The sequence below is a fragment of the Neophocaena asiaeorientalis genome, unplaced genomic scaffold (assembly GCF_003031525.2).
Source record: "Neophocaena asiaeorientalis asiaeorientalis breed wild unplaced genomic scaffold, Neophocaena_asiaeorientalis_V1.1 scaffold275, whole genome shotgun sequence".
Classification (NCBI taxonomy): domain Eukaryota; kingdom Metazoa; phylum Chordata; class Mammalia; order Artiodactyla; family Phocoenidae; genus Neophocaena; species Neophocaena asiaeorientalis.
Window position 1 is genome coordinate 9088149 of NW_020173679.1, and position 26668 is coordinate 9114816.

Here is a 26668-nt window from a genome sequence, read left to right on the forward strand (position 1 = left end):
GGAGGTCTGCATCAGCAGACACCAACCCCATCGCTCAGCTTTCAGCTCCCCAGGGAGCGAAGTGGAAGCTCTGGGCCTAGAAGTGGTTCTCTTGATTTCCTCTGGACCTGGCAATGACCCATGGTGGCAAACTTCTGACAGCTCTTTTTGCTTTCCCAACCGGTCCCCTTCCCTTCAGCCCCCCACCCCTCTCCCGCCCGCCGCCCCGCAACTAAAGTGCATTTTCTTTGGAGAATTTTTCAAAACTCTGAAATAATTGGGAACCTCTGGTCTTGCCAAACCTCAGTGGGAAATCATGGTATTAGGGCTGTGACCCAGGAGAAAAAGGACAGGAAATGAAGTTAGAGAAAGGAAATGGTCAGTCCCGCCCCCCACTGCTCCCAACACCTCCCTATCCCCCCAAACCCCCCACGTGAATGGGGAAGCAGGGACCAACACACACACACACACACACACACACACGCACGCACGCGCGCTGTCACCTTCCTCAGCCTCCCACACAGAGGCACCTGATGACAATTCCCGAGTTTGCCACTGATGCCAAGACCAGTGCCCGACACACAGTGGACCCCCAGTTAACTGTCATTTGAAGGTGAACAGGGGAAGATGTGACTACATTAACTGGATTTGCGCCACAGCAAATAAAACAGGGAGCATGCCCTGTAAAGATGAAAGCCCATCGGCTTTGCGAGCCTGCTCTGGATTTGGGCCACTTGACCTGGTGTGGTGGCCGCATGGCAGCCAAACACGTGCTGAGCACAGGGGGCCGACAGGGGCCTGGCCATGCATGGAGGACCCAGACAAGCAGCTGTGACTCACTTTCCCTGCCCTGCAGATAAAGGGATTTGAAATATTTACTGCTTTTGCAATAGTGATGATTACACAGAAAATCTCATCTCTAGGCGACTCTGAGTTCCTTAAAAAGGAAAATAAACTTTCTGACAAAAGTGTTGCGTGGTAGTTTGGGCAAAAGCCGACTTCCTAGTGGAGAGATTTGGCTGCAGGCTTCCTGCCAGGGACCACTCCTGAGAAGCCTCTAATGACCCCATCTCCTGCCCCCATGTTACCTGCTGTGTTGTAGGGTCACTGGAACCTGCTGCTTTCCATGTGTTTGTGACGGAAATAACCCTTCCAGTCACTCACCACGAGCCTGACTTTCGCAGTAAGGAAATACCGCAGACTGTCCCAATCGGGAAGGCACTGCGCCTGCAGTCCCTGGGGGGTGCCCACTTGCTGAGTTAGACCCCAGACATCTCCCTTAAAAGAAGAAGCGAAAACGAGACAAACCTCTAGGTTCCCGAAAGGGTTATTCTGCCTCAGCCCGCCTATAAAAATGCTATTGGCTGTTACCTGGCTTGGCCAAAGTACAGACAGAATGTCTTCTCTCGCCATTCAGTGCATTTGTTATTTTGGCTGAAAGGAAATAAGCAGGACCCTGCGCTTCCAGAGCAAAGATGGAGCAACAGGACGCAGTCAGGAGGGAAGGGGTAAGTTTGCTGTCGAGACAGCAAGCAGCAGCCCCACGGCAGGGCCTGTTCGGCATTGCTGGGGATGCTCTTCGGAGCTCTGTGCACGGCGAGGACCACTGGGGCACCTGCCCCTCAGAGCTCACCCAGCAGCTGGACTTTTACAGGGACTAGAGAGAGGAGACATTTAGACACATTGAGATTTAGAGGTTCTTTGGGCTGGGACCGAAATGATGAGACTCAAAGGATGAGTTTGTCACAACTTCCCTCACTGTAAGAACTTGAGGTGAAGGGCTTCGGAAACCAGCAACAAAATCCTTACACATGGCCTGTGAGAGTTTTTTGATTTGTTTTGATTTTCGCTTCAGGGCATTTTCACTAACCTTTTCAGCAGGTGAAGAGCTAAGCCAGCACGAAAAGAAGATAGAGAAGATGTTGCAGGATTTGAATTGAACTCAGAGGTTCCCTCCCTTTTAGATAAGCAGAATCCTTTTCTTTTAGAGACGAAAGATTTTTCTGAACCTCTTCCCACCCACCCTTGGCCTCCATATAATTGTCGTTGTACTTTTAGAGTCTTTTTTTTAATAATTTTTATTTTTTTGCTGTGTTGGGTCTTCACTGCTGCACACGGGCTTTCTCTAGTTGCGGCGAGCGGGGGCTACTCTTCGTTGCGGTGCGCGGGCTTCTCATTGCGGTGGCTTCTCTTGTTGCAGAGCACGGGCTCTAGGCGCGCGGGCTTCAGTAGTTGCAGCATGCAGGCTCAGTAGTTGTGGCACACGGGCTTAGCTGCTCCGCGGCATGTGGGATCTTCCCGGACCAGGGCTCGAACCCGTGTCCCCTGCATTGGCAGGGGGGGTCTTAACCACCGCGCCACCCGGGAAGTCCTAGAGTCTTTTGATTGAGGAAAATGCATAAGGGCAGAAAGGTAACATAAATTTATTAACACTTTTAAGAAATTTGCATTTTATTCATCACAACAGCATCTGCTTATATTGATGTGGGAGGTACTTATTTGTGCAAATTATTATTTATTCAGTCGTGGACAAGAGAGCCTTGCCATAGACAGGTTGGGTCCATGCTCTGTAGCTCACAGATTGAGGACAGGTCTGAGAGGTAGAAGTACCTGGGATTCATTCCTGCTCCATCCTATTCTAGCTGTGGGAACTTGGGCAAGTTATTTAACGGCTCTGTGCCTTGGTTTTCTCACCTGTAAAATGGGAATAATAACCATACCACCTCAGAGGGATGCTGGAACAAGTAAGTGAGATCACGTGTGTAAATTACCTAGCACAGAGTGGATCCCCCATAAGTGTTATTATTGTGTGACCATCCTTTAGAGCAGAGCACTACTGACTTTGGGGGCCGGATAGTTCTTTGCCATGGGGGGCTGGCCTGGGTGTTGAGCAGCATCCCTGGTGTCTGCTCACTAGATGCCAGTAGCACTCTCGCCCACGAGATTGCCTGCTTTAGAGATTACTACGTCACTCCACAGGGATTGTCTTGTGGACTTCATGACAAGAAGAACGTGTTAGGTCAAATGTTATCGCCTCTATTTTATAGAAAACGAGCTGTGAGGTAATAAGAACTCAGGGATTTGGGGGTCGGGGGGCCCTGGTCTGGTCTGTGCTGTCTCTTCAAAAGAAGTGCACCGCCCAGCTGTGCCCCCAGGTGGGGCTGCAAAAGAACAGAAACACCCTGCGTGGTGGTCCCTGAAAATGCACGATGCATTTTGAAAGGAGATGATTAAACGGTCACATGCAAAAGATATGGGCTGATCACAAACACCTGCTCCTGCAGTCCCCCAAAGAAGGGGGCCTCCTCCAGGGATCCATCCAGGGGGATGCAGGCTGCCCCTTCCCAGGTGCCTGAGGGCAGACCTGGCCCTTTGGGTGAATATATGCCGGGTGTCCCAGGAGACGTCAAAACAGAACTATTCCAGTGGTGACTGTAAAAGAACCTTCAAATCACAAAAGTGAAGCCAAGGAGGGATTTAGGAGCTGAGTGGAAGTGGGGGGGCCAGCTCAGGCCACAGAGGCTGGGCTGCCAGGGGCCGCTCAGGGCTGGTGGGGAGGGCCTGGCTGGCTGTCCCCTGGTGGCTGTGTGACCACGGCCTCACTGGATTTTGGGTTCCTCATATGTAAAGAGAAAAGACATGAATCTGGTGTGCATCAAGGACTTTCCGCCGGGAAAAAGGACTCTTGGCCTGAAAGAAACAAATAAGATGATTAGAAAAAAAATGCCAAAATGCTTTGGAAAGTGAAAACAGAATTTTTCGTGGAGTGTCTCCACCACCAACTAGTTTAGTGTCGTTGAGCTACTAACTTCCCCTCTGGGTCCTCATTGTTAATAATTAATATTGATAGCAAACCGTGATATAATGTGTAATGCTTGGAGTGTGTACCACCACGAGCCAGCTGCGGGCCTGTTTCACATATACGAACTCACTTATTCCCCATATCAGTCCTGTGAGGAAGACAGTATCATTGTCCCCACTGTACAGATGAAGGAGCCAAGACACAGAGAGGTTTAGTAGCTGGCCCTAGGCCACACAGCCAGCAGCAGGAGAGGCAGGATTCAACCCCTTGCTCTTGGGCTGCAGTGGCCACGCTGTAACCCCCCCCGCAGCGACAACACTTGGCCCCTCCAGCTCTAAAATGTTATGACGTTTGTCTCTCCTCTCTCCCCTCGTCACTCGGACCTCAAGGAATGTTTGTGATACTTTGGGTTCATTCCATAGTGTGATACAGTGACTTATAGTGTTAATAATTCATAGGGACTCACTTTTCCAGGCATATTTGCATTCTGACTGGAGACGCCTGACAAAGAAAAGTCTGAGACGGAGAGTGTCTCTCTGGTGGTAGAAAGAGAAATTGGAGACAAATTCCTAAGAGAGAAATGGTTTGGGTGGGGCTTTCTTCCCAGAGAGCTTGAATCACACCCTGTCAGAGGGCTAGCCCTAAAGGTGGTTGCTTCACTGAAGTCTCAGAATGTTCTCAGCATTTTGAAAAACAGGAAGCCAGTTTACCTTGGGCATGAGGGATTTGGTTCCTAGTTTTTCTCAAAAGCACAGTTCATAGTCCCGGCTTCCCTTGGCCTCTGAGGAGGGTCCCCTCTCATGTCTTGAGGACACTGAGCCATTTGTCATTTTCAATAAGATGGTCAGAGACCTGGACATCCTCCCTCATGCCCTAATCCTGCCCAGTACCAAATTCTATTTTTTCCCCTCTTGGAAAGGAAAGAAAAGGAAAAGAGAAAGAAAAAGAAAGCTTAAGCCCTGAATTTCTCTTACATGCCTTTTTTGTATAGTAACTTTATTGAGAATATAACTCCCAGACCATACAATTCACCCCTTTAAAGTATATAATTCAATATATATTCACAGAGTTGTGTATCCATCACCACAATCAATTTTAGAACATTTTCATCACCCCTAAAAGAAACCCCCTACCCACTGACAGTCACTCCGCATTTCCCCCCATCTCCTTCTCTTCTCCCCCAGCCCTGGGCAATCACTGATTTATCTCTGTCTCTGTGGACCTGCCTATTCTGGACATTTCACATCGATGGAACCAGGTGGTCTTCTGTGACTGGCTTCTTTCACGTAGCTTGTGTTCAAGGTTCATCCACTTTGTAGCGAGTATCACTGCTTCATTCCTTTTCATGGCTAAATAATATTCCATTGCATGAATATCCCGCATTTTGCTTATCAGTTCATCAGCTCATAGACATTTGGGTTGTTTCCACTTTTTGGTTATGATGAAAATGCTGCTATGAACATTTGTGATCAAGTTTGCATGAATATGTGTTTTCATTCTCTTGGGTATATACCTAGGAGTGGAATTGCTGGGTCATATGTTTACTCTGTGTTTAACTTTTTGAGGAACTGCCGGACTCTTTTCCAAAGTGGCTGCACCATTTTACAATCCCATAAGCAATGTGAGAGGGTTCCAATTTTCTCAGCATCCTCATAAACACATTTACCTGTCTTGTTGGTTTTAACCATCCTAATGAGTGAGAAGTGGTATCACGTTGTCGTTTCGATTTACATTTTTCTCGAGGGGTACCGCATCCCTTGATTTTACTTCCTAAATAGTCCTCAAAGCGGTACCTCTTGCTCCCCTGCCTCAGCCACTCCCCTACCCGGGCCCCCATCCTCTCTCAGTCACTTTCCTGACTCCCCTCTTTAACCACTTCTGTGGATTTTCTTCATAAAACTTACTCCAGTTCTAGTTTCATTATTAAATTATTATGAAGTTTAAAAAAAATGTCTGTCTTTCCCATTGGACCACAGTCTTCCTGAGGGCAGCTGTTTTGCTCACTGGACTATAGCATGGTACACAGATCATAGACAGCTGTCAATAAATATGCAATGCAATGTTTATTGCATCGTCCATGAAAAAAAATTAATCAACAGTCAATCTAAGAAAGAAATGAAATTTTTATTCGACCCAACCTGAGGATTATAACCTGGCAGCCAGTCTTTCAGAAAGCTCTGAGGGGGCTTCCCTGGTGGCACAGTGCTTGAGAGTCCGCCTGCCGATGCAGGGGACACGGGTTCGTGCCCCGGTCCGGGAAGATCCCACATGCCGCGGAGCGGCTGGGCCCGTGAGCCATGGCCGCTGAGCCTGCGCGTCCGAAGCCTGTGCTCCGCAACGGGAGAGGCCACAACAGTGAGAGGCCCGTGTACCACACACACACAGAAAAGAAAGCTCTGAGGACTGTTCTTCCTGTTAGAAGTCAGAGCACAGTCATATAATTTTTGAGACGAAGTGTTATACATCAAAGTAACATATGACAGTTTACATAGTCTACCGAGGTGAGTAGTGAGTTTGAGTAGTGACCCCTTACAGGATTGGGAAGGGAGTGTTATCTCCTAAGGATTTAGCTTGCTGGTGCCAGGAGGGCATTGTTTGTTGTCGTTGTTTTTCTTTCTTTGTGTGAGTAGGCAATCCTGTGTCCTCTAAGGGGATCTAGTTAATGTGTAACGCATATGCTTAATGCACACTAAAGGGGAGGGGATAGTAGCTCAAACGGCAGAGAAAATTTTATGTTAAATTTTTCTTTTCCTGCCTTAAAAATACTTTTGTTTCATAAGAATGAAGGCATTTGGACCAGCAAGGTCGGTGAGAACTTGAGAACTTACTCAGAATGTCTTTGCTATTTCCACAAAGGGTGAACCCTGATTCCTACGGGTCCTTAGAATGTGCCTATGGCTTGAATTCAAGGAGGAAGCCAAGGAATAGAAGTTGAATTATGTGCTCTAGGCTTAGACACTCTACAGCGTGAGGTCTCTGATAATTTTTGCTAGAATCCCATAAAAGCAGTCAGAGAGCTGGCTATCCACGTACCTGGCAGGATCCCCCCGGTCTGGGGCATGAGCCCCGGGACACCAGCCAGCTCCCGCACTGAGCTTGGCCAAGGACTTCAAACCTTAGGACCCATCAAAGTGGAATGTTGGAGTTGCACCTGCAGTATGAATGAAGCCTGGTGCATTTACAGCTTGTCATTTACTGGGAAGGGAATTAGAAGAGGAGAAATTTTAGTCAACATTTTTTTTCCTTCCTCGCCTCCTTCCCTCCCCTCCTTCCTTCCTCCCTTCCGCCAAATCAAGCAATAGGACAGCTATAGGGCAGGGCTCTTTGTTTTCTTCTCCACTATATCCCTAGTAGCTAGGACCTAGAACCATGGCTGGCTCACAGTGGGTGCTCAACGTGTGAATGAATGGATGAACACCTAGAGCACTTCAGGAGGTGAAGTGTAACATGGTCGGCCCTATGCTACCTCCTGGGTGGGGTTTTGGGGGTGGGGTGCGTATGCCTACTTGCGTACCCCCTGCCTTTAGAAAACACGGTGTAGCAACAGCCCGGGACCCGCCTCCCCTCCTGGGCACCATCCCCTGCTCCCCCCACTTCTGTCACCTGCTGCCCCCCTGGCCCGAGGGGGTGGTGGGGCCTGAGGAGAGACTGGAAACCAGAGCCCGTTGCTCCTTGATAGGCTGCCTTGTCTGTGGCTCTTATCATCTTTACCAGAAACTTCCTGTGAATTAAGCATTTGTTAATTATTTGGTGGAAGAGGTGAGACGGGCAAAGTTTCACTTGCGGTTCTGCTCTTGACCAGGACTCCTGTGGGTCCTGCACCTGCTCTGTGGGGTCGGGGAGGGGATCACTAGCTCAGCGGTCCCCCCCGGGCATGAGGCGAGGCCCAGGTGCCCACTGTTTCTCTGCCTGTCCTGCTCCTACTTGCCTCTCTCAAGAGGTTCCCCCTTAGATTCGGAGGGATGCTGCCCAGGGGAGACATGAGGACCTCAGCTCACCACCAGAGGGGCTGAGTCTCATGTGATGGGGACCTCGGTTGTAGTACAGGATGAAGGGCGTCAATGGTGGGCTCAGAGAGCCCAGGCCCACCCCAGTCAGTGGATTCACCTCCACAGCTAGACGCTTCCATAATGAATCCTTGCAATAACTCCGAGAGGTGTTATTATCCTAACGCTAAAGATGAGGAAACTGAAGTTCACAGAAATTAAGCCAGAAAGTGGCAGTGAGCAAATTCAAACTGAGATCCGCAGATTCTAAGAGCAAAGCTCTTTCCACTTTTATTTTTCTCCCAATTTTCATTCTTTTACTAATGAATTCCCACGTGTCATTAAAGATTGTCTTAAATGAGTGTTCAGTTACCCAGGTGTCAAAGGGGATATCGTCACAGAATGTGTGTGTTTAAGAGTCCCCAGAAATCTTTAAATTTAAATATTTCTTTCACCATGCCTTCTGCCTCTTAGAGCAACAGTCCAGAGGCTAAAGGAAGTTAATCAGTGGCCCTAAAAAATTAAAAATTTTCCACTTTCTCTCTGATTTTGGGGGGGGCTGTGTTTGAGGCAGTCCCTGAGTGCATGTGCTGCAATCAGCAGAGGCGGTGCCCCGCAGGAACGTCACAGGAGCGGCTCAGACATGAGGCGGCGTGTTGGAGGGGTGACCCTTCGGTTTTGTTGAGACCCAGTGGTTCTCAACCGGGGGCGATTCCCCACCTGCCCCCAGGGACATTTAGCAACGTCTGGAGACATTTAGGTTGTCCCAGATGGGGTGAGGGGTGTCTCTACAGTGCACACAGGACAGCCTCCCGCAACAAAGGATTATCCAGGCTTAAGTGCTACGGTTAAAGAAACCTGCTCCACCCAAGGTGCGTGGAGGGTAGGTTTCCAGAGACGGAGTGGTTGAAAGACCACGGGTCTTCAGATCCCATTACATCCATCTTTCTGCAAGACTCTGAGTAAATCAGGAGCTCCCTGGGACCCCGGGTTGCTTCCTTACCTAAAGCCGTGATCTCTCCTCCTGCAGAGGCTGACACCAGTGCTTGCTCTGGCGACGCTGATAGCCGCCTTTGGGTCATCCTTCCAGTATGGGTACAACGTGGCTGCTATTAACTCCCCCGCCAAGGTAGGTCGCTACGGTGGGCGAGACGCAGCCTCCCGGGAACAGGGGGGCGGGTTTGGAGCAGCCGGTTCCCCGGGTGGCCACGGGGGTGGGACTGTACAGACACTGAGGGCACACAGTGGGACCTCAGGTGAAGGGTGGGGGAAACCCATGAAATAAACAGCGCAAGCCCAAGGGACTTGCAGGCACAGGGTCATGGGGACACACCAGGTTCTCGTGGAGAGCCATGCCTGGCTGGACGCATGGTGGGCTGGCCTCCAGGGGTGGGGGGTAGGTTTGGGGGCACTCTGATCTTCCACAGCCTCGTAATCCACAGCAGAGTCTGGAGGGGCCAGGCTCATCCAGCACTGATTCCGTGATTGGAAGCCTGGAGTCATTCCTTTCTGGGGTTAGAAACATCCTGGGCAGGGACCTCCCTGGCGGTCCAGTGGTTAAGACTCCAAGCGTCCACTGCAGGGGGCGCGGGTTCGTTCCCTTGTCGGGGAACTAAGATCCCACACACTGCGGGGCGTAGCCAAATAAATAATAAAGAGAACCAATCAAATTCTTTAAAGAAATAAAAAGAAACATCCCCGGCAGCTTGCCCATCAGATGCCTCCCAGCCACCCACCCTGCGTGGGTGCCCCCTGCTAATTGCTGTTAATCTTCATTCCTCTCCTCCACTTAATCGTGTTGATGTTCCAACATGCCCAGCTCATCCCATCGGGTGGCCCAACAACTTACACTGTTCTTTCTGCGAAACCAGCTCAAATTATTTTGGTGTTCTGTTTTGCTTTGCTCTCCAGCTCATGAAAGCATTTTATAACGAGACCTACTATGACAGAACCGGTGAACACATAAGCGAATTTTCCTTGACCTTGCTGTGGTCGGTTTCTGTGTCCATGTTTCCCTTTGGAGGCTTCCTCGGCTCCCTCATGGTCGGCCCCTTGGTAAATAAATTAGGCAGGTAAGGCAAGGTGAATGTTCAACTCCCTGAAACTCATAGACCCCATCAGAGTTTAAAACCTGGGCCTAAAGCAGAAATCATTATCATAAAACCGGGTTATGATTGCTGCGATGATCTTTGTTTCCTGGGCTTCCCTGGTGGTTGTTTCCTAATGTGGTTAAGAAGACCAGACATTGACCAAGTGTTTGGGGACTTAGGCAATGAAGGTCTCAGGGCTGGAGTTGGGTGGGGGTGATGGGTCTCAGGGTCTGGGGTGGGCATGGAAAGAGCAGAGAGTGCTTCAGAGATCAGGACTCACTCCCGCTCTTACCCTCTCTTGCCTTGAAATCGTCCTTTCCAAAACTTCCTTTTGGCCTTTAGAAGAGTCAAATGCCAGATGGCATGGCCAAGACATCAGGCCCAATGCAGACCATAGACTGATGCTCCTGAACCCTGCTTCCTAAATGAACACAAGCTAACTGCTCTGTTCTTTTACCTTGGAATCCAGTTACATGCAAAATGTAGCCCAAATTAAATTCCTGTAAAACTCTGAAATGGCTGAGATTAATGTCAAGCCCTTCGGTGTGAGACCGTGTGGTCCCAGGGCGACCCTCACTGTGAGTGTCATCAGTGGCAAGAGCAGAGCTTAAATCTTTGCCCCTAATTCTAGAAGCATCAGAGATTCTGTATTTGATTCCAAGAAAGGTCCTTAAGCCCTCTCCCCCCCCCACCCCGGTAAATTCCATGGGCGTGAGAGAGCAAGCAGCCTTGTTATGAACAGTATTTAAGAGTTCTTCCCCTCCAGGCCCCTCCCTTCGAGGATGGGCACACGGAGGCGGGTTGAGGTAAAGTGCCCGTTCTCAGCCACAGATCTAGTGAGCTCAAGGCCAGACCCCAGACCTTGGTTCCTTCTCCAGTCTTTTTCCAAAAGAATCTGAGAATAGAAACATACAAGCTGTGATTCAGGATCGAAGGTCCTGAAGTCTTGCTGGGAGGTTGGTGTTGAACGCACAGTTCTCCCTGTGGACCGCCGGTGGGCAGAGCATCAGTCAAGTCAGACCTGCAGGATGCTTCTGAGTGAAGGACTAGCCGTCTGGTCTGAAGACGCAGCTGACAGTTGCTAGTCCAATTGAAAATGTGATAAGTGCTATTCAGTTGTTTGTGGTTTTCTTAAAGATTTATCAGTGTTCTTTAAATATCAGTAGCAGCTAACAATTAATTGATGGGTTCCTACTTGCCGGCCTCTATCGTAAGTGCTTTTAGGGGATATTAATTGCACTAATCCTTACAAAAGCCCCATCCCCTTTTCACACATGGGAAAAGGAGGCACAGAGGGTGCTGGGAGGAAATTTCACTTCTGAGCACATCGTGCCAGTAACGTCCACACTGTACTCTGTTGTATCCGGCACACGTCTTCTCAATCCGTTGCCTTATTTATTTATTTTATTTATTTCTTTGGTTTTTTGGGTCTTCATTGCTGCACACGGGCTTTCTCTAGTTGCGGCGAGTGGGGGCTACTCTTGTTGCGGTGCGCGGGCTTCTCATTGCTGTGACTTCTCTTGTTGTGGAGCATGGGCTCTAGGCACACGAGCTCAGTAGTTGTGGCACGCGGGCTCGGTAGTTGTGGCCTGCAGGCTCTAGAGTGCAGGCTCAGTAGTTGTGGCGCACGGGCTTAGTTGCTCCGCGGCATGTGGGATCTTCCCGGACTAGGGCTCGAACCCGTGTCCCCTGCATTGGCAGGCGGATTCTTAACCACTGCGCCACCAGGGAAGCCCTGTTGCTTTATTTTTAATTGTACATGTAGTATCTTTTTGATACAAAATCTTTAAATGTTCAAGTGGTCACATTTAACTCATCTATGATTTTTGCTTTTTATGTCTTAAGACAGTCTTCCCTACCAGGCGTCATAAGGATAATCTTCTATAATTAAAAACATGATTTTACAATTTTGTCTTTCCCAGATAGATCTGGGATAATTTTATTTTGTATGTAGTAGGTGAATGGAGAGGGAAGGCCAATTTTATTTTAATTTTTTTCCATGTAAAAAATCACTTACTCTCAAATTTATCTTAGTTATTCATGTTCCTTTAGTCTTCTGTGTTAATTTTAAAATCAGCTTATCGAGGGCTTCCCTGGTGGCGCAGTGGTTGAGAGTCCACCTGCCGATGCAGGGGACACGGGTTCGTGCCTCGGTCCTGGAAGATCCCACATGCCGCGGAGCGGCTGGGCCCGTGAGCCATGGCCACTGAGCCTGCGCGTCCGGAGCCTGCGCTCCGCAACGGGAGAGGCCACAACAGTGAGAGGCCTGCGTACCGCAAAAAAAAAAAAAAAAAAAAATCAGCTTATCGAAATCCCTGAAAAAGAATTCTGCTTGGAATCGATTTGGATTTATCATTTAATTGGAGGAAAACTAAACATCCTTACACTGTTGAATCTTCCCTTTTATGAGTAAGCTATGGCTGATTTATTTATCCCAGAACTCATGGCAGTTCCTTGTTTGAGGTTTCATGTCTTTGTCATCAGTTCTGGAAAGTTTTCAGCCATCATTTCTACAGATCTTTTCTCTCCTCCATTTTCTATATTCTTCTGGAAGTTCCTCCGTGCCTTTGTCGTTGTTGTTGTTGTCTGTAAAGAGACTTCTTTAAAAAACTATTTTTCAAAAATTGTGGTGGGAATTCCCTGGCAGTCCAGTGGTTAGGACTCCACGCTTTCACTGCCAGGGCCCGGGTTTGATCCCTGGTCAGGGAACTAAGATCCCACAAGTGGCACGGTGCGGCAAAAAGAAAAAAAGTGTGGTAAATATACACAACATAAAATTTACCATTTTAACCAACTTTTAAGTGTACACGTTGTTTTTTTTTTTCTAATTTTAATTAATTAATTTGGCTGTATTGGGTCTTCGTTGCTGCGTGCAGGCTTTTCTCTAGTTGTGGAGAGCGGGGGCTATTCTTGGCTGTGGTGCGCGGGCTTCTCATTGCAATGGCTTCTCTTGCTGCAGAGCGCAGGCTCTAGGCACATGGGCTTCAGTAGTTGTGGCATGTGGGCTCAGTAGTTGTGGCTCGCAGACTCTAGAGTGCAGGCTCAGAAGTTGTGACGCAGGGGCTTAGCTGCTCCGCAGCATGTGGGATCTTCCCGGACCAGGGCTCGAACCCGTGTCCCCTGCATTGGCAGGTGGCTTCTTAACCACTGCGCCACCAGGGAAGTCCAGTGTACAGGTTTTTGGCATTAAGTACACTCACACTGTTCTGCAACCATCACCACCACCCACATCTCTGTAACTTTTCATCTTACAAAAACGGACACCATGTACCCATTAAACAATAACTCCCCTTTCTTGTCTTCCCCTAAGTCACCAATCAACTTTCTGTCTCTGTGCATTTGACTACTCTAAGGACCTTATATGAATGAATCCTACAAGATTTGTCCTTTTGTGACTGGGTTATCTCACTTAGCCTAATGCCCTCAAGGTGCATTCATATTGTAGCACGTGTCAGAATTTCTTTCCTTTTAAGGCTGAATAATACTCTGTTGTATGAATATACTACATTTAGTTTATCCACTCATCTGTCGATGGACATCTGGGTTGCTTCCACCTTCTGGCTCCTGTGACTAGTGATATTATAATCCTCCCTATCTTAATATGTCATACTTCCCATCTTCTCTCTCTCTCTCTCTCTGTTGCTTTCTATGTAACTTCCTCAGGTCTGCCTTCCTCTTCATTAATTCTTCCCTCAGCTGCAATTCACCTACTACGTTTTTATTTCAATGACTATATTTTTCATTTCTAAGTTGTATTCATTTACTTTTAAGATCTATCTTTTTTGCTATTGTTTTGGGTAGTTCTGTTTTATGTATGTTCTTGTTCTTTCTATAGTACGCTTTTGATTCCTTATTTTATGACACTACTCATTTAAAACACATTTTATGGCTTCTATCTAACCCTGTTGTCTGACGCTGTGCGGTTTGTATGCGCGGCCTCTTGCAGGTGGTGGATTGTCTTGTGTGTCCTGTAATGGTGATGCTTCATCTCAGGGGGTGGGGGTCCTTGGCTGGGGGACTCCTGGGGAGCCCAATGGGAGGGGCTTCTCCAGAAAAGCTTTCCCTTTGCCTTTGTCTGGTTCTCCAGGGCCCAAGTCCAACTCCAGTCTTGACTTAAATTGGACTGTTTTGTAAGTTTTATTAAGTTTGATTTTTCATAGGTTTTCAGGAGATACCCTTTATCAGCTTACATAAGTCCCCTCATTTTTATAGTTTGTTAAGGTTTTCTTTTAAATCATGATAGATATCAAATTTTATCGACTTGTTTTGTTACTTCAATTGTTGATCCTATATTTTTCCCCAGTACAATCTTTAATATGGTGTTTTTAACCTTGAAAGAGTCTTATATATGCTGTTGAATTCAATTGGCTAATATTTCATTTAGGATTTTCACATCTACGTTGATAGGTGAGATTGGCCTAAACCTTTTCTTTAATGTCCTCATCCAGTCTGGGTTTCAAGATTACACTAAAATCATGTTAGTTTATGGTTGCAGGACCCTTTACTGTATTGTAATACGCGAGCCTTTCCCTCTGTTCCCCACTACTGATGCCCTCTGCACTGAGGTCATTTACATCTGCTCCCACAGAGAATATTCCCACACCAGGCCATGCACTGGACCTGTATCCATCTTAGGTCAACAGCAAATCGAACAACGCAACAGCAACTGCTGTAACTGAGTAGATGCTCGGCAAACATTTGTTAAAGGAGTGGCAGATCCTTAAACCAAACCAACTGGTATTTTGTCCTCTGCAGAAAAGGAACCTTGCTGTTCAACAACATCTTTTCCATCGTGCCTGCGATCTTAATGGGATGCAGTGAAGTTGCCAAGTCATTTGAGATGATAATTGTGGCCAGACTTTTGGTGGGAATATGTGCAGGTAAACCATTCCGTGATCCGGGATGGTCAGAGGGAGGGAGAACAGGCACCTGGGGTCTGAACCAATCTGGGGTCTCTGAAGCATATAGGGTCAAGCTGTTCCTACATCTCTGCTGTGGGTAGACGCTTAAGCCCCTGCGTTATAGGGATGTGTGTGGACCGCGGGCAGATCTTCACTGTGGAGTTTCCTGTGAAGAAAGCTGTTCTTTGAAAGACTGAGATACAGAATCTTAGGACAGGACTGGTCCTTCCAACCACTCCTTTATCTCAATGTTTTCTAAACTGCAGGTCGGGACTGATACTGACCAGGGTTCTTGGCCTTCCCCAATCAACAGAAATTGGCTAGAGGCCAGACAAGAAATACAGGCAAGGCTTTGTTGGGGCCCCTGCAGCCGCAGGAGGGAGCAAAAACAAGTAACAGCTTCCCTTGCTCACTCCCCGAGGTGGGGGGCGAGCTCGTTCCTTATATGGCGTGAGGGAAGAGGTGTGTCCAGGCATCAGGCCAGGGGGGTGGCTTGGGTGTTTTGCCCACCCCTTTGTGCCGTTGAGTGCAGGGGGCATGCGCAGTACTCTGCTTTTGCTCAAGACACCCAGTGTTTTCTCCTGGCTCTTCAGAGGTGACAGTTGGGTTTTCTTTGGTCTTTTTGTATCTTGTTGTCCAGAATTTGCCCCAACTACACATGCACACAGTTATTTTCAGTCCCTTATAGTTTCTCTGCCGCTTGTGGCTCAAGGAGATTGTCCAGGTGCGAGCACTGCAGCAAAGGGTCCCAGATCCCAGCCTGTCTCAGGATCAGTTGGTGGGTGGTGACGTCTGTTTAGCAAACAGTATTTTCTTTTTTTTTTGCTTTTAACTAGGGTAGACTGTGTCACATGTAGTAAAGATAAGGATTGTCTTTTTCTGTGTGTGGTACGCGGGCCTCTCGGCCCAGCCGCTCCACAGCATGTGGGATCTTCCCGGACCGGGGCATGAACCCGCACCGCCTGCATTGGCAGGCGGACTCCCAACCACTGCGCCACCAGGGAAGCCCAAGGATTGTCTTTTGAAACGTTGTTTCAGTTCTTTATCTTTATACATATGTGAGAACCAAGTTGGATGTAAAATGTATTTCTGTATTTTGCACCGTGAGTTGTGGTCAAAAAAGCTTGAGAAATTATCAAATGCATGAATCCCTCTACCAGAAAAGGGTTAATGGTAGTAACCTCTCCAAAGCCATTCTGCCCAGGCCGGGTTTCCCTGGTTATAGAAAATTCCCCCATGATGGCTTCAGACTGAAGAGACATGGTTCAGCCATGCCGTGGCCTTCCTTCAGGTTGGCTTCCTCTGTAGGCAGAAGGGCCAGGGCCGTCGAGGCAAGCGAGGTGCCCACTCTCGGGGCCGTGCACTGCAGGGTGGGCCCCCAAGGGTAAGCGCCCCTGGAAATGCTGCACCCTGAACACTTCACTCGCCCCCCACCAGGCTGTGGCATTTTCAAGTGACTCGTTCTCCTTCCAAACACAGGGATGGGGATGAAGAAGGGATAATTTGGCTGGATGCCAGCAAACCCCTTCCCTGGAGTTTACTGACAATAGAGGAGACAGCAAGGAGCCTGGTATTGGGGGAAGTGGCGAGGGATTGCAGGGCTGGGGAGATGAAGAGGAAAACAAGATTCCCTAAGACAGAAGAGGTCACCGCAAGGAGGGACTGATGGGCCCCCTGGCAAACTTCATTCATTCTAGCTTTCCCTGAGAGCACCCGGACATTCATCTACCATCTGGCCAGGAGTCCCGAGGTGCCTGGCCCTGTTCCTGCACTTTTTCCCTGCAGCCGGGCTCAGCTTTATGAAAAATGGACGATTCCTGGAAGTTGTCAGCTGCGGGCAGGTGCTGTGACGTTTCTATTGACAGCCAACAATTCAGAGTTGGTTCCAAAAAAGAAATGTTAGGCTCCAATAGAAAAATCACAGTTTAACATCCCAACCTTTGCTTTTTTTTTTGGCCATGCCACACAGCTTTCCGGATCTTAATTCCCCAACCAGGGATTGAACCCAGGCCCTTGGCAGTGAAAGCACGGACCACTGGACCGCCAGAGAATTCCCAACCAACCTTTGCTTTTAAATAAGTTCTCAACTTTTTTTTTTTTTTTTTTTTTCAACTTTTTTAAGATCTTAACTTAAATAAGATCTCAACTGTTGAGATCTCAACAGTTCTCAAACTTTTTGGCCTCAGGACCCCTTTACACTCTTAAAATTATTGAGGGTTCTAAGGAGCTCGTATATGTTATACTGATCAATATTTACCATGTTAGAAATTGCAACCGAGAAATGTATTAATTCATTTTAAGATAGCAATAAGAAGCCCATTACATGTCTTTATGAAAATAATTCTATTTTCTAAAACAAAAAAATTTAGTGGTATTGCTTTACATGTTTGCAAATCTCTTGAATGTCTGGCTTAACAGAAGACAGCCAGATTCTCAAACCTGCTTCTGTGTTCTGTTGGTGTGACGTCAGAGAGCATGTGATCTCTGGAAAACTGGTCAGGGAACGAGATTGAAAAGGACAAGTAACATCTCAGGACGGTTCTGAAAACAGTTTTGATCTTACAGACCCCCTGAAAGGTGACACCTGAAAGGTGTCAGGAACCCCCTGTGTCTTCAGGTCATACTTGAAGAACTCCAGCAGAAGCCTAATCTATTTGCTGTTCATTCCTTCACATATTTCTTGAAAAGTCAGGAAAGGGTGTCATCAAGCCCCGTGGTACTTAGACACCCTAAAAACGAAGTAAACGGCCACTCTGACCAAGCGGGTTCAGGGTCAATGCAGCTTGGACCCCCAGATGCTCAGTTTGCTGGTTTGCTGTTACTCAACATCTTTGGTAAGAACGCTTCAGACTTTCACTAATGGAATTTAAACTTTAAAAGCTGCTTCTCTGGCTTTGGTGTCAGAACAGGCTGGCCGGGGGTTGCCCCATAGAGTTGTTTTTTAAGACAGAATGAGACTGTTTTCCGCCGACATGAAGGGAATCCCATCTCTTCACAAACCCCCTGGTGTTGGTCTCTCCAGTGTTGCTATTAACTAAGTTCAGAAGCACTTGGCCTTGAGAAGCGGCCACCAGGGCCTGAATGGTGACCGGGCAACACGAGGGCGTCGCTTTCTCCATAGCCCTTTGGGCACTGGGCCTGCAGGGCCACCCCCGCCCCTCCACCACACAAGACACCTAAGAGCTGCTCTAAAGACTGTCCGTCTTTGTCTGAAAATCAGAAAGAATTGGTATTAATTAATGAACTGTGATGCCCCTTTTAAAATATTAAGCAGAATCCCACTACTGGGCACATACCCTGAGAAAACCATAATTCAAAAAGAGTCAGGTACCACAATGTTCATTGCAGCACTATTTACAATAGCCAGGACACGGAAGCAACCTAAGTGTCCATCGACAGATGAATAGATAAAGAAGATGTGGCACATATATACAATGGAATATTACTCAGCCATAAAAAGAAACGAAATTGAGTTATTTGTAGTGAGGGGGATGGACCTAGATAGAGTCTGTCATACAGAGTGAAGTAAGTCAGAAAGAGAAAAACAAATACCGTATGCTAACACATATATATAGAATCTAAAAGAACAAAGGTTCTGAAGAACCTAGGGGCAGAACAGGAATAAAGATGCAGACGTAGAGAATGGACTTGAGGACACGGGGAGGGGGAAGGGTAAGCTGGGACGAAGTGAGAGAGTGGCATGGACATATATACACTACCAAGTGTAAAATAGCTAGTGGGAAGCAGTCACATAGCACAGGGAGATCAGCTCAGTGCTTTTCGACCACCTAGTGGGGTGGGATAGGGAGGGTGGGAGGGAGACGCAAGAAGGAGGAGATATAGGGATATATGTATATGTATAGCTGATTCACTTTGTTATACAGCAGAAACTAACACACCATTGTAAAGCAATCAGACTCCAATAAAGATGTTTAAAAAAAAAAAGCCAAAAAAATAATAATAATAAAATACTAAGCAGAGATGTCCTTGGGCAGAATTGCAGAGCTGAAAACTTGGCCGTCAGTTTCCTCTTACCTCAGTGCTATAAAATACCCTCCCATCACCAGCATCTCCAGCCTCCCCTCACCCCACACCGTCTCCCTTGGTCTGCCCTTGGCCACAGCCTTCCTCTCAGACCCCACGTCTTTCTGAGCACCAGCTTGCCTCTGGCTCCACGTGCGATACTTGGACCAGTAACAGCCCATCTGACCTTCCTCCCAGACCCCCAACCTTTCACTGGACTTTGAGGAGAACTAAATGGGATAATATCTATGAAAATACTTTAGAGCCTATTAAATTTTCACCTATTCATAAGGGGGTCAGATATCAGTAAGACGGGAAAACCAACGAGTTCAAATACTGAGGCGTCAGAAGTAGTTCAGTCATTACACAAATCCCAGAATGCAGTTAGTCTACAATATATATTTAAGTTTTCAATGCTTACTGACAAATAAAGCTTGTGCTTCGATGTCTATGCATCAGCTTATTATGTAATATACAGTCTCAGAAGGTAAAGCTGGTGGGCAGGGGTCCTTGGACTTCTAGTAACAGGTTCCCCCCCGCCCCCCGCCGCCGCCCCGAGGAGCAAGACAAGAGAGAGAGTCTAACCACACCTGGGCTTTTCCTCTCCGAGACCAAGCCAATCAGGAGGGAAGACCTGAGGTCCGGGTGGCCTGTGTCCCCAGGTGACACCAGTCTGGAAGCAAACGCACTGTCCATGAACTTCTTTGGTCAGACTATTTTCTCTTAAAGTTAAAAGGCCTAAGAATTGCAAGAGGGGTGGTTTGCTTAGTCCTGCAGTTTTGAGACAGTTTCAGCCCACCTAATGCGATTGCTGAGGAAGAATAAATGTATTTGAAGACAGAGCTCATCCCTGCCAGATTAATGTTTCCTGATGGTGTCTTTATTTCACCCTCCCTCCCAGGTCTGTCTTCCAATGTCGTCCCTATGTACTTAGGGGAGCTGGCCCCTAAGAACCTGCGGGGGGCCCTGGGGGTGGTGCCCCAGCTCTTCATCACCGTCGGCATCCTCGCGGCCCAGATCTTGGGTCTTCGGAGTCTCCTCGCAAACGAAGAAGGTGAGCTCAGGACACCTCAGACCCCCAGCCCGTTCCTATGAGCTGGTCTTTTCTCTCTAAATGACGGGGCCCCTGCACAGCCCTGACCCCACGGTGCCGAGCCGGAGGTTCCCAGAGCGGGCCTGAACAAGTTGGTGGGGACAGACAGACTGACGTTCTCTAGTCCCTCTTGGGACACGGATGAGGGAGTTGTGAGGGCGCAGGAGGTGCTGCTATCTTTCTCTTGGTTGCTTGGTGGCTGTCACACAGGGACCCGGGGCGTGGTAATGACGGCCACCAGGGTGCCAGGCTCTGTGCTTAAGGCCTCCGGCACCATTGCACCGGAGCCTCCCAGCAGTGCAGCTGCCCAGGGGCCCGTGATCATCCCATCGCAGACCAGGAAAGAGGGTCACAAGACCCAGCCTCCGTGGGTGAGGTGGTGAGTCTCAGGGCTGGTATCCACACCAGACCCAGACTTCGGAACCGCACACCCCCCCACCCCAAGAGCCTGGGGCCTGGCACATAGTAGGTGCACAGCAACTCATAACTGTCGTTGTTCTTGCATGACCTCCCTTTTTTTCATCTTGGGTCTCGAACCTCTGAAAGGGAAATCACCACTAACAAAGCACCAGTCAAAACGTATGGGCCAGACACGAAGTCTTTTATATAATCCATTTAGTCCTCCAAACAACCTATGAAGCATGTACTATTACTATACCCATTTTACAGGTGCAGAACCTGAGGCATAGAGAAGTTGGATCACATGTCCATTGTCTCCTTAGGACACAAATGCAGGCAGTGCAGGCCTGAGTCTGAGTTTAGCTACCAGCTCTCCCACCTTTCAATCGCCCTTGTAAAGAGCTGGGCCCAGGAGTGGAGGAGCTAGGTTCCTGTCTCCCGCTGATGGCACGTTACCAACCAGCTGCACCCAGAAACAGCCACGGATCCCTGGCACCTGCGAATCGCTCTGTGGTGTGTGGGAGGGAGCCGTGGTTCCACCCAGGGAGGGGGTCTCAGAGAGGGCCTGGGCTTGGGGGGCGGCGAGTAGGACCAGCATTCCAGATGTGGGCAGAGGGGATGGAAGCATAAAGTTCTTTGTGCATGCAGGGAGCTGCAGGTGTGGTGGTGGACTCTCACTTTGTCCCTCCATCCTTTATGGTGACTATTCAGGCCTCGGTACCCTGCTCTAGAGTGGAGGGCAGGGCTTGGCCTTCCTCATCTTTGAATCTCCGGCGCAATTCATGGCACATACTAGGTGCTCAGTGAAGAAGGAAGGAAGGCCGGAGAGAATAGTGTCAGAGTTCTTGGAAGCGAGTGGGCAGTCACAGCACAAAGGCTGCATAGAAGTCACGGGGGTCAAGATTGGAACAGGTGTCTGGGTTTGGCAGTTAGGGGTCACTGAGATCTCATGAGAAGAGTTTCAGTGTAGGGGGCGGGGTCGGGGCCAGAGGGCAGATGGCAACGGCCCGAATGGCAGGCACGTCTATACTCGCTGTAGTCTGTGCAAGGGTGATAGAACCGGGACCTGGATCAGCTAGGCCCTGGATTCGGAGCCAAGAGGTGGGAGAAGGTTGGGAGGATAGGGGTTCAGGGTTCAATGTGCCTGAGTTCGAATCTCAGCTTTGCTCCGAAATAACTGATCTCGGGCAAGGGGGCTACATGCCCTCCATGCCTCAGTGTTTGCAGGTGTAACATGGGGTTGATCCTGGTGCCTGCCTCCTGACATTGCTATGATGGGGAAGTGGGCTACATGTGAAAAGCCATTAGACTCTAGTGCCCGGCACGCAGATGTCTGCAGTTATCACCTCCTCATAGGAGAAAAGGGGGTGAGTCGGGCATTCACAGCTCCTAGATGGAGCCTGAACCACTCATTCACTTATTTAACTGTTTTTATTGAGTGATGTAACATATATAAGGATCCAGAACTAGAACCACGCCGGCCCCCTGTGCACCCCTCAATCACAGCCTTCCCGCCCCCAAAGGGAGCCACTGTGCCAACATTTATGATCATCGCATCCTTACTCTTCCCTAGAAGAGTTTCACCACTTTTCTAGAAGATAGAGTTAATTTTCCCTGTTTCCGGACTTAATACAATGGAACCATGTTGTGTGGAACCACATTGCACCCAACATCGCATCGGTAGGATTGGCTCCTGTCCTGACTCGCTTCATTTTCACCACAGTATAAAATTCCATCTTATGAATGAACCATGATGTATGCATCCATTCTACTGTGTGGACATTCGCCTTGTTTCTGGGTTTTGCTTCTGTAATCAGTGCTGCTCTGCCCTTGTCCTTCCGGTGTCCTGGTGGCCCAGGCATGCATTCCTGAGCGGGACTGCTGGGTTAGAGCACGTGGGTGTCCAGCATCACTAGCTCCTGCCAGACTGTCCCCTAAAGATGCCACGTGTCCACACAGCGGTGTGGACACTTCCCATCTGCCCACATTCTCGTCAGTGCTTGGTGTTGTCAGAAGTTTTCACTTTGTTCATCTGATAGGTGGGTAGTGGCTAGTCATCAGCATCCATTCTCTAAGTATTTAGAGTGTCCGCTCTTGGTTAGGCACCATCCTAGGTGCTGGGGACAGAAGAGAAGAAAGAAGCTCCAGCTCCAAAGAAAACCAATCAGGATAATGGGCCAGAGCGGCTCCGTGGGGCTGGAGGCGGAGAGAAACAGGAGAGGAGGCTGGGGCGCCAGCTCTCACGTGGGACTGGTTTCCTTGCAGGCTGGCCCATCCTCCTCGGCGTGACCGGGATCCCCGCGGCAGTGCAGCTCCTTCTGTTGCCCTTCTTCCCCGAGAGCCCCAGGTACCTGCTCATTCAGAAGAAAGATGAAGCGGCTGCCAAAAACGGTAAGGCTTTCCCAGGAGACCGGAAGAAACGACGCAGGTTGCGGCATCTTTGCTGGGGGGCGGGGGGTTGCGTGCTTCAGCCCCCAGCGCCCTCTCTGCTCCCTCACCCAGCGCTGAGGGAACTGCGCGGCTGGGACGACGTGGACGCCGAGACACAAGAGATCTGGGAGGAGGACAGGGCCGAGAAGGCCGCCGGCTTCATCTCCGTGCTGAAGCTGCTGAGAATGAGGTCCCTGCGGTGGCAGGTCATCTCCATCGTCGTCCTCATGGGCGGCCAGCAGCTGTCGGGAGTGAACGCGGTACCAGGGCAGCCGGGGCCGGGGCAGCGGGCAGATGGCCTTCCAGATCTACTACTACGCAGACCAGATCTACCTGAGCGCTGGGGTGAGGGCACAGGATGTCCAGTATGTGACGGCGGGCACAGGCGCGGTCAACATGCTGATGACCATCTGTGCCGTGAGTGCCCCCGGGAGCCGAGTCCCTGTCTGCCACCAAGGATGGAGGGCACCTTGAGAGTGGGGAGTCTTGGCCCAGGAAGGAGCCCGGAGCTCAGTGGCGACATGCCCCTCGGTCCCTCCTCTCTAGCCTCTGGGCTGTCCTCAGATGCCAGCCTGTCTCTTGGGGGGGTGGGCGGTAGCCTGTGGCCCCAAAGATGGAGACCCGTCCCCACCGTCCACTCCGGAAGCTACCGCCGTGAGAGGTGGCTCTTCTCCAACGTCTCACACTGGGGACCACTACCTGTGCCAGGGCCACCGCGTGACAAATGGGGCCCCTGGACTGCGCAGTGCGGAGGCCCGCTGGCCATTCAAGGACACACACACACACACACACACACACACACACACACACACACACGGGCGGGCGGGCGCACAGGGGAGGTGGGCCTGCTGAGCCTCCCGCGTTTCCTCGCCCTTTCCCTCCAGGTTTTCGTGGTGGAGCTCCTGGGGAGGAGAGTCCTGCTCCTCCTAGGCTTCTCCATCTGCTTCACCGCCTGCTGCGTGCTGACTGCCGCCCTGGCTCTGCAGGTGAGGAACGGGGCGCCTGGGGGGGCCTTGCGCCCTCGTGCGCATGCGCGAGTCCGCTGCTTGGGGATCCCGCGCAGCCCCGATCCTCGCCCCAGCAGCGCACTTCCCACTTCCAGCCGGTATTCCAGGGGCATCCAGGTGGCGCTGCTTGTAGAAGGAGGTGCCTGGCGCCCGCCTTCCCAACCCAGGCAGAGCTACTGGCCCTCCGGGAACCGAGAGTCCTGACGCTCCCGTCCCAGGTTGTCTCCGCTTTGCCAGGTGTGATTCAACTCTGTTTTCTCCCCACAGGACACAATATCCTGGATGCCCTACGTCAGCATCGCCTGCATCATCTCCTATGTCATAGGACATGCCCTTGGGCCCAGTATGTACCCCAGAGCTGGTTCTATGGTTTCACTGCCCCCTCCTGTACCACCAGCCCTAGAAACTGCTGGCCTGAGCTCCTTAGAGAGGCTCCAGGGAGGGGCGAATTCGGCCCAAATGGCTTCTCTGCCTGTGTTCTTGTGGCAGAGGGCTTTGAGCGAGGACAGTAAAGCAGCCTGTGTAGGCTGGAGCACGGTGCCCGTGTGGTCAGCACAGAGAGTCTTACAGGTGGTCATGGGCCCCCTTTAGGGACACCACAGGATGTCGCCTGTTGTGCCCGACTCTTGCTAGGTGCCTTCTCACACTGCTTCTCCACGAGACCAGGAGTGCTGGAGGCACACTGCTCCACCTTGGGCCGGATGCCTCTGGAACCTTGCATGGGCAGGGCCTCCAGGACCCTCTGTGGGCTTGCTCGGCCGGCAGGGAAGACAGCTCTTCCTCTTCTTCCCCAGGTCCTATCCCCGCACTGCTCATCACCGAGATCTTCCTGCAGTCCTCCCGGCCGGCCGCCTACATGGTGGGGGGCAGTGTCCACTGGCTCTCCAACTTCACTGTGGGCTTGATCTTCCCATTCATTCAAGTAAGTGCCACCCAGGGGCCCCAGAGGCCCAAAATACTCAATCAGTAAATCGAGAACCTTTTCAAGAACGTGAACCCTCTCCCCTCCCACAGGTGGGCCTCGGAGCTTACAGCTTTATCATTTTTGCCATGATATGTGTTCTCACCACCATCTACACCTTCCTGGTTGTCCCCGAGACCAAGTCCAAGACCTTCATAGAAATCAACGAGATCTTCACCAAGATGAACGAAGTGTCAGAGGTGCACCCAGAAAAGGAGGAGCTAAAGGACTTTCCACCCTCTACTACGGGGCAGTAACTCGAGAGGAGGAGCCTGTGAATCAGGTCTGCGTGGAGCTTCCCTCCTGGGCTATGAATCCAGAACTAGGACAAGTCCGGTGTGGAAGGCAGGCCCTGATGAGACTGTCGTAAGGGCTTCTGTGCAGTTCTTAAAGCCAGGCTGTCTCTTTCCAGGTTGACCCATCACCAACCCCAAGGCACGCCGGGCAGCTGTCCCTCAGCCATGCTGGGTCAGCCATTGTGTGGCTCCTGGCAACACCGGCTCTTATAATGAAAGCCATTACCGTGGTGTTGAGATGGAAGGAATCAAACGCGGCCAAAGAAACTAGTTCTTCTCCAATCCCGTAGTCTTCCGGGGGCCACGGGCCCGTGTTCAGGGTGGAATCCATCCTCTTGTCAGATCCATCTCCAGAAACACTAGTTTTGAAAAGTATGATGTCGTGAGTGATGAAGTCTAGGAATCTGGGAGGCAGGTCCCTGTGGAGACTCTAACCAAGTCAGAGATTATTGTTCCCAGATTATATTATTAGAGGACAATAGGATTGCCTCTATATATACTCAATAAAACAAATATGATCACTTTTCACCAAGACGTGCTGCTTTTCTGTGAGCCGGTGGAAGGCGGGGGGCATTCCCTGCTCCTTCAGACAGCTTGGCTGCACTGGAGTGTCAGCCCCTTAAGGGCAGGGGTTTGGCCAGTTTTGTCTATCCCGGGATCCCCACTGCCTAAAAGAACCAGGCATGGAGGAGGCCGCTCAGACGATCTTTGCTGAAAGAAGGGGAGGAGTGAGAGATGAGGTGGTCGCAAAGTTGAGATTTTTAAGATTTAATGTTGGGGAAGCCTCTGCATGTGTTCAGGTGTGTAGCGAACACCGAGGGGCCCCGAAGGTGGACAGGAAAGGGTGTCGGGAGAAAGAGGCAGTGCCCCCTACACACACACAGCAGAGATAGAGGCTTTCGTAGAGGGGTGTGTGTGTGTATGTGAAGAGGGTGTGTACAAAAAAGTGGAGAAAACTGAGGTGTAGGAAGGGAAGTGGAGGGACCACCTGCCGAAAGGCTTCTGACAGGGTGTGAAATCTTCTCCTGGGAGTCAGGGAGGCAGAGGCCAGGGGCCGGGTGGGACAGAGGTGGGGTTGGGAGCAGCTTTCTTGGGGGTGGAATGGGGATTCCCCAGGTGGTGAATTCCATGACTTACGAATATAGTGAAGGCCTAGACAACCCTGTGGTTGGACCATCCTTACCTTCTGCCACAGGGACCTACAGTGTGAGGGGGCACAGAAAACAACCATAGATGGTAGCTCGCCGTGCTGAGAAACAGTAAGGCCAGGATGTCAGAATTGAGGGACTGTGGCATTATCAATTCCACTCATGTTACCGGCAGCACCTGTAACCCAGGGGAGGCTCTGGAGCACAGGATTCTGTGGGTCTATTCTCTGGGGTCAACCATGGTTCTGCCACTTAGTAATTGAGCGACTTGGGCAACTTATTTGGTTTTTCTGTACCTCAGTTTCCTTTTTGGTTGAGCTAATAGTAAATGCCTCACATGGTTGGTTATGAGAATTAAATTCTATGCTTGTAGCTTTTAGATCAGTGCCTGGTGTGTATTAAGCACTTAGTTATTTTGAAGCGCTTGGGATGTTGATCTTGTAGACAAATAAGCACACAGGTAAAATACAGTGAGAGACCCCACTCTACATGAATACTGGGATTAAACAAGTTAAGTGGATGGCAGAGGCTGGGAACCATCTCACTCCTGCAG

General features: G+C 49.9%; 1 protein-coding gene across 4 annotated transcripts in view; it reads left to right on the top strand.

Annotated features, from left to right (window-relative positions):
* Positions 1–25495, top strand: part of SLC2A5 (solute carrier family 2 member 5) — a 47542-nt gene extending 22047 nt beyond the window's left edge. The window contains exons 1-13 of one of the 4 annotated variants that reach the window (XM_024749946.1): positions 1402–1487; positions 8798–8896; positions 9679–9839; positions 14613–14737; positions 19683–19835; positions 22539–22664; positions 22776–22963; positions 23010–23120; positions 23588–23689; positions 23978–24053; positions 24505–24632; positions 24725–24954; positions 25084–25495. In XM_024749946.1, the coding sequence (XP_024605714.1) occupies positions 1455–1487; positions 8798–8896; positions 9679–9839; positions 14613–14737; positions 19683–19835; positions 22539–22664; positions 22776–22963; positions 23010–23120; positions 23588–23689; positions 23978–24053; positions 24505–24632; positions 24725–24928 (1506 nt within the window). In that variant the 5' untranslated portion in view covers positions 1402–1454 and the 3' untranslated portion in view covers positions 24929–24954; positions 25084–25495. Of the gene's footprint in view, positions 1–1394; positions 1488–8797; positions 8897–9678; positions 9840–14612; positions 14738–19682; positions 19836–22538; positions 22665–22775; positions 22964–23009; positions 23121–23587; positions 23690–23977; positions 24054–24504; positions 24633–24724 lie in introns of those variants that run through there. The other 3 variants (XM_024749945.1, XM_024749947.1, XM_024749949.1) reach the window with 3 other exon arrangements.
* Positions 25496–26668: the final 1173 nt, after the last annotated feature.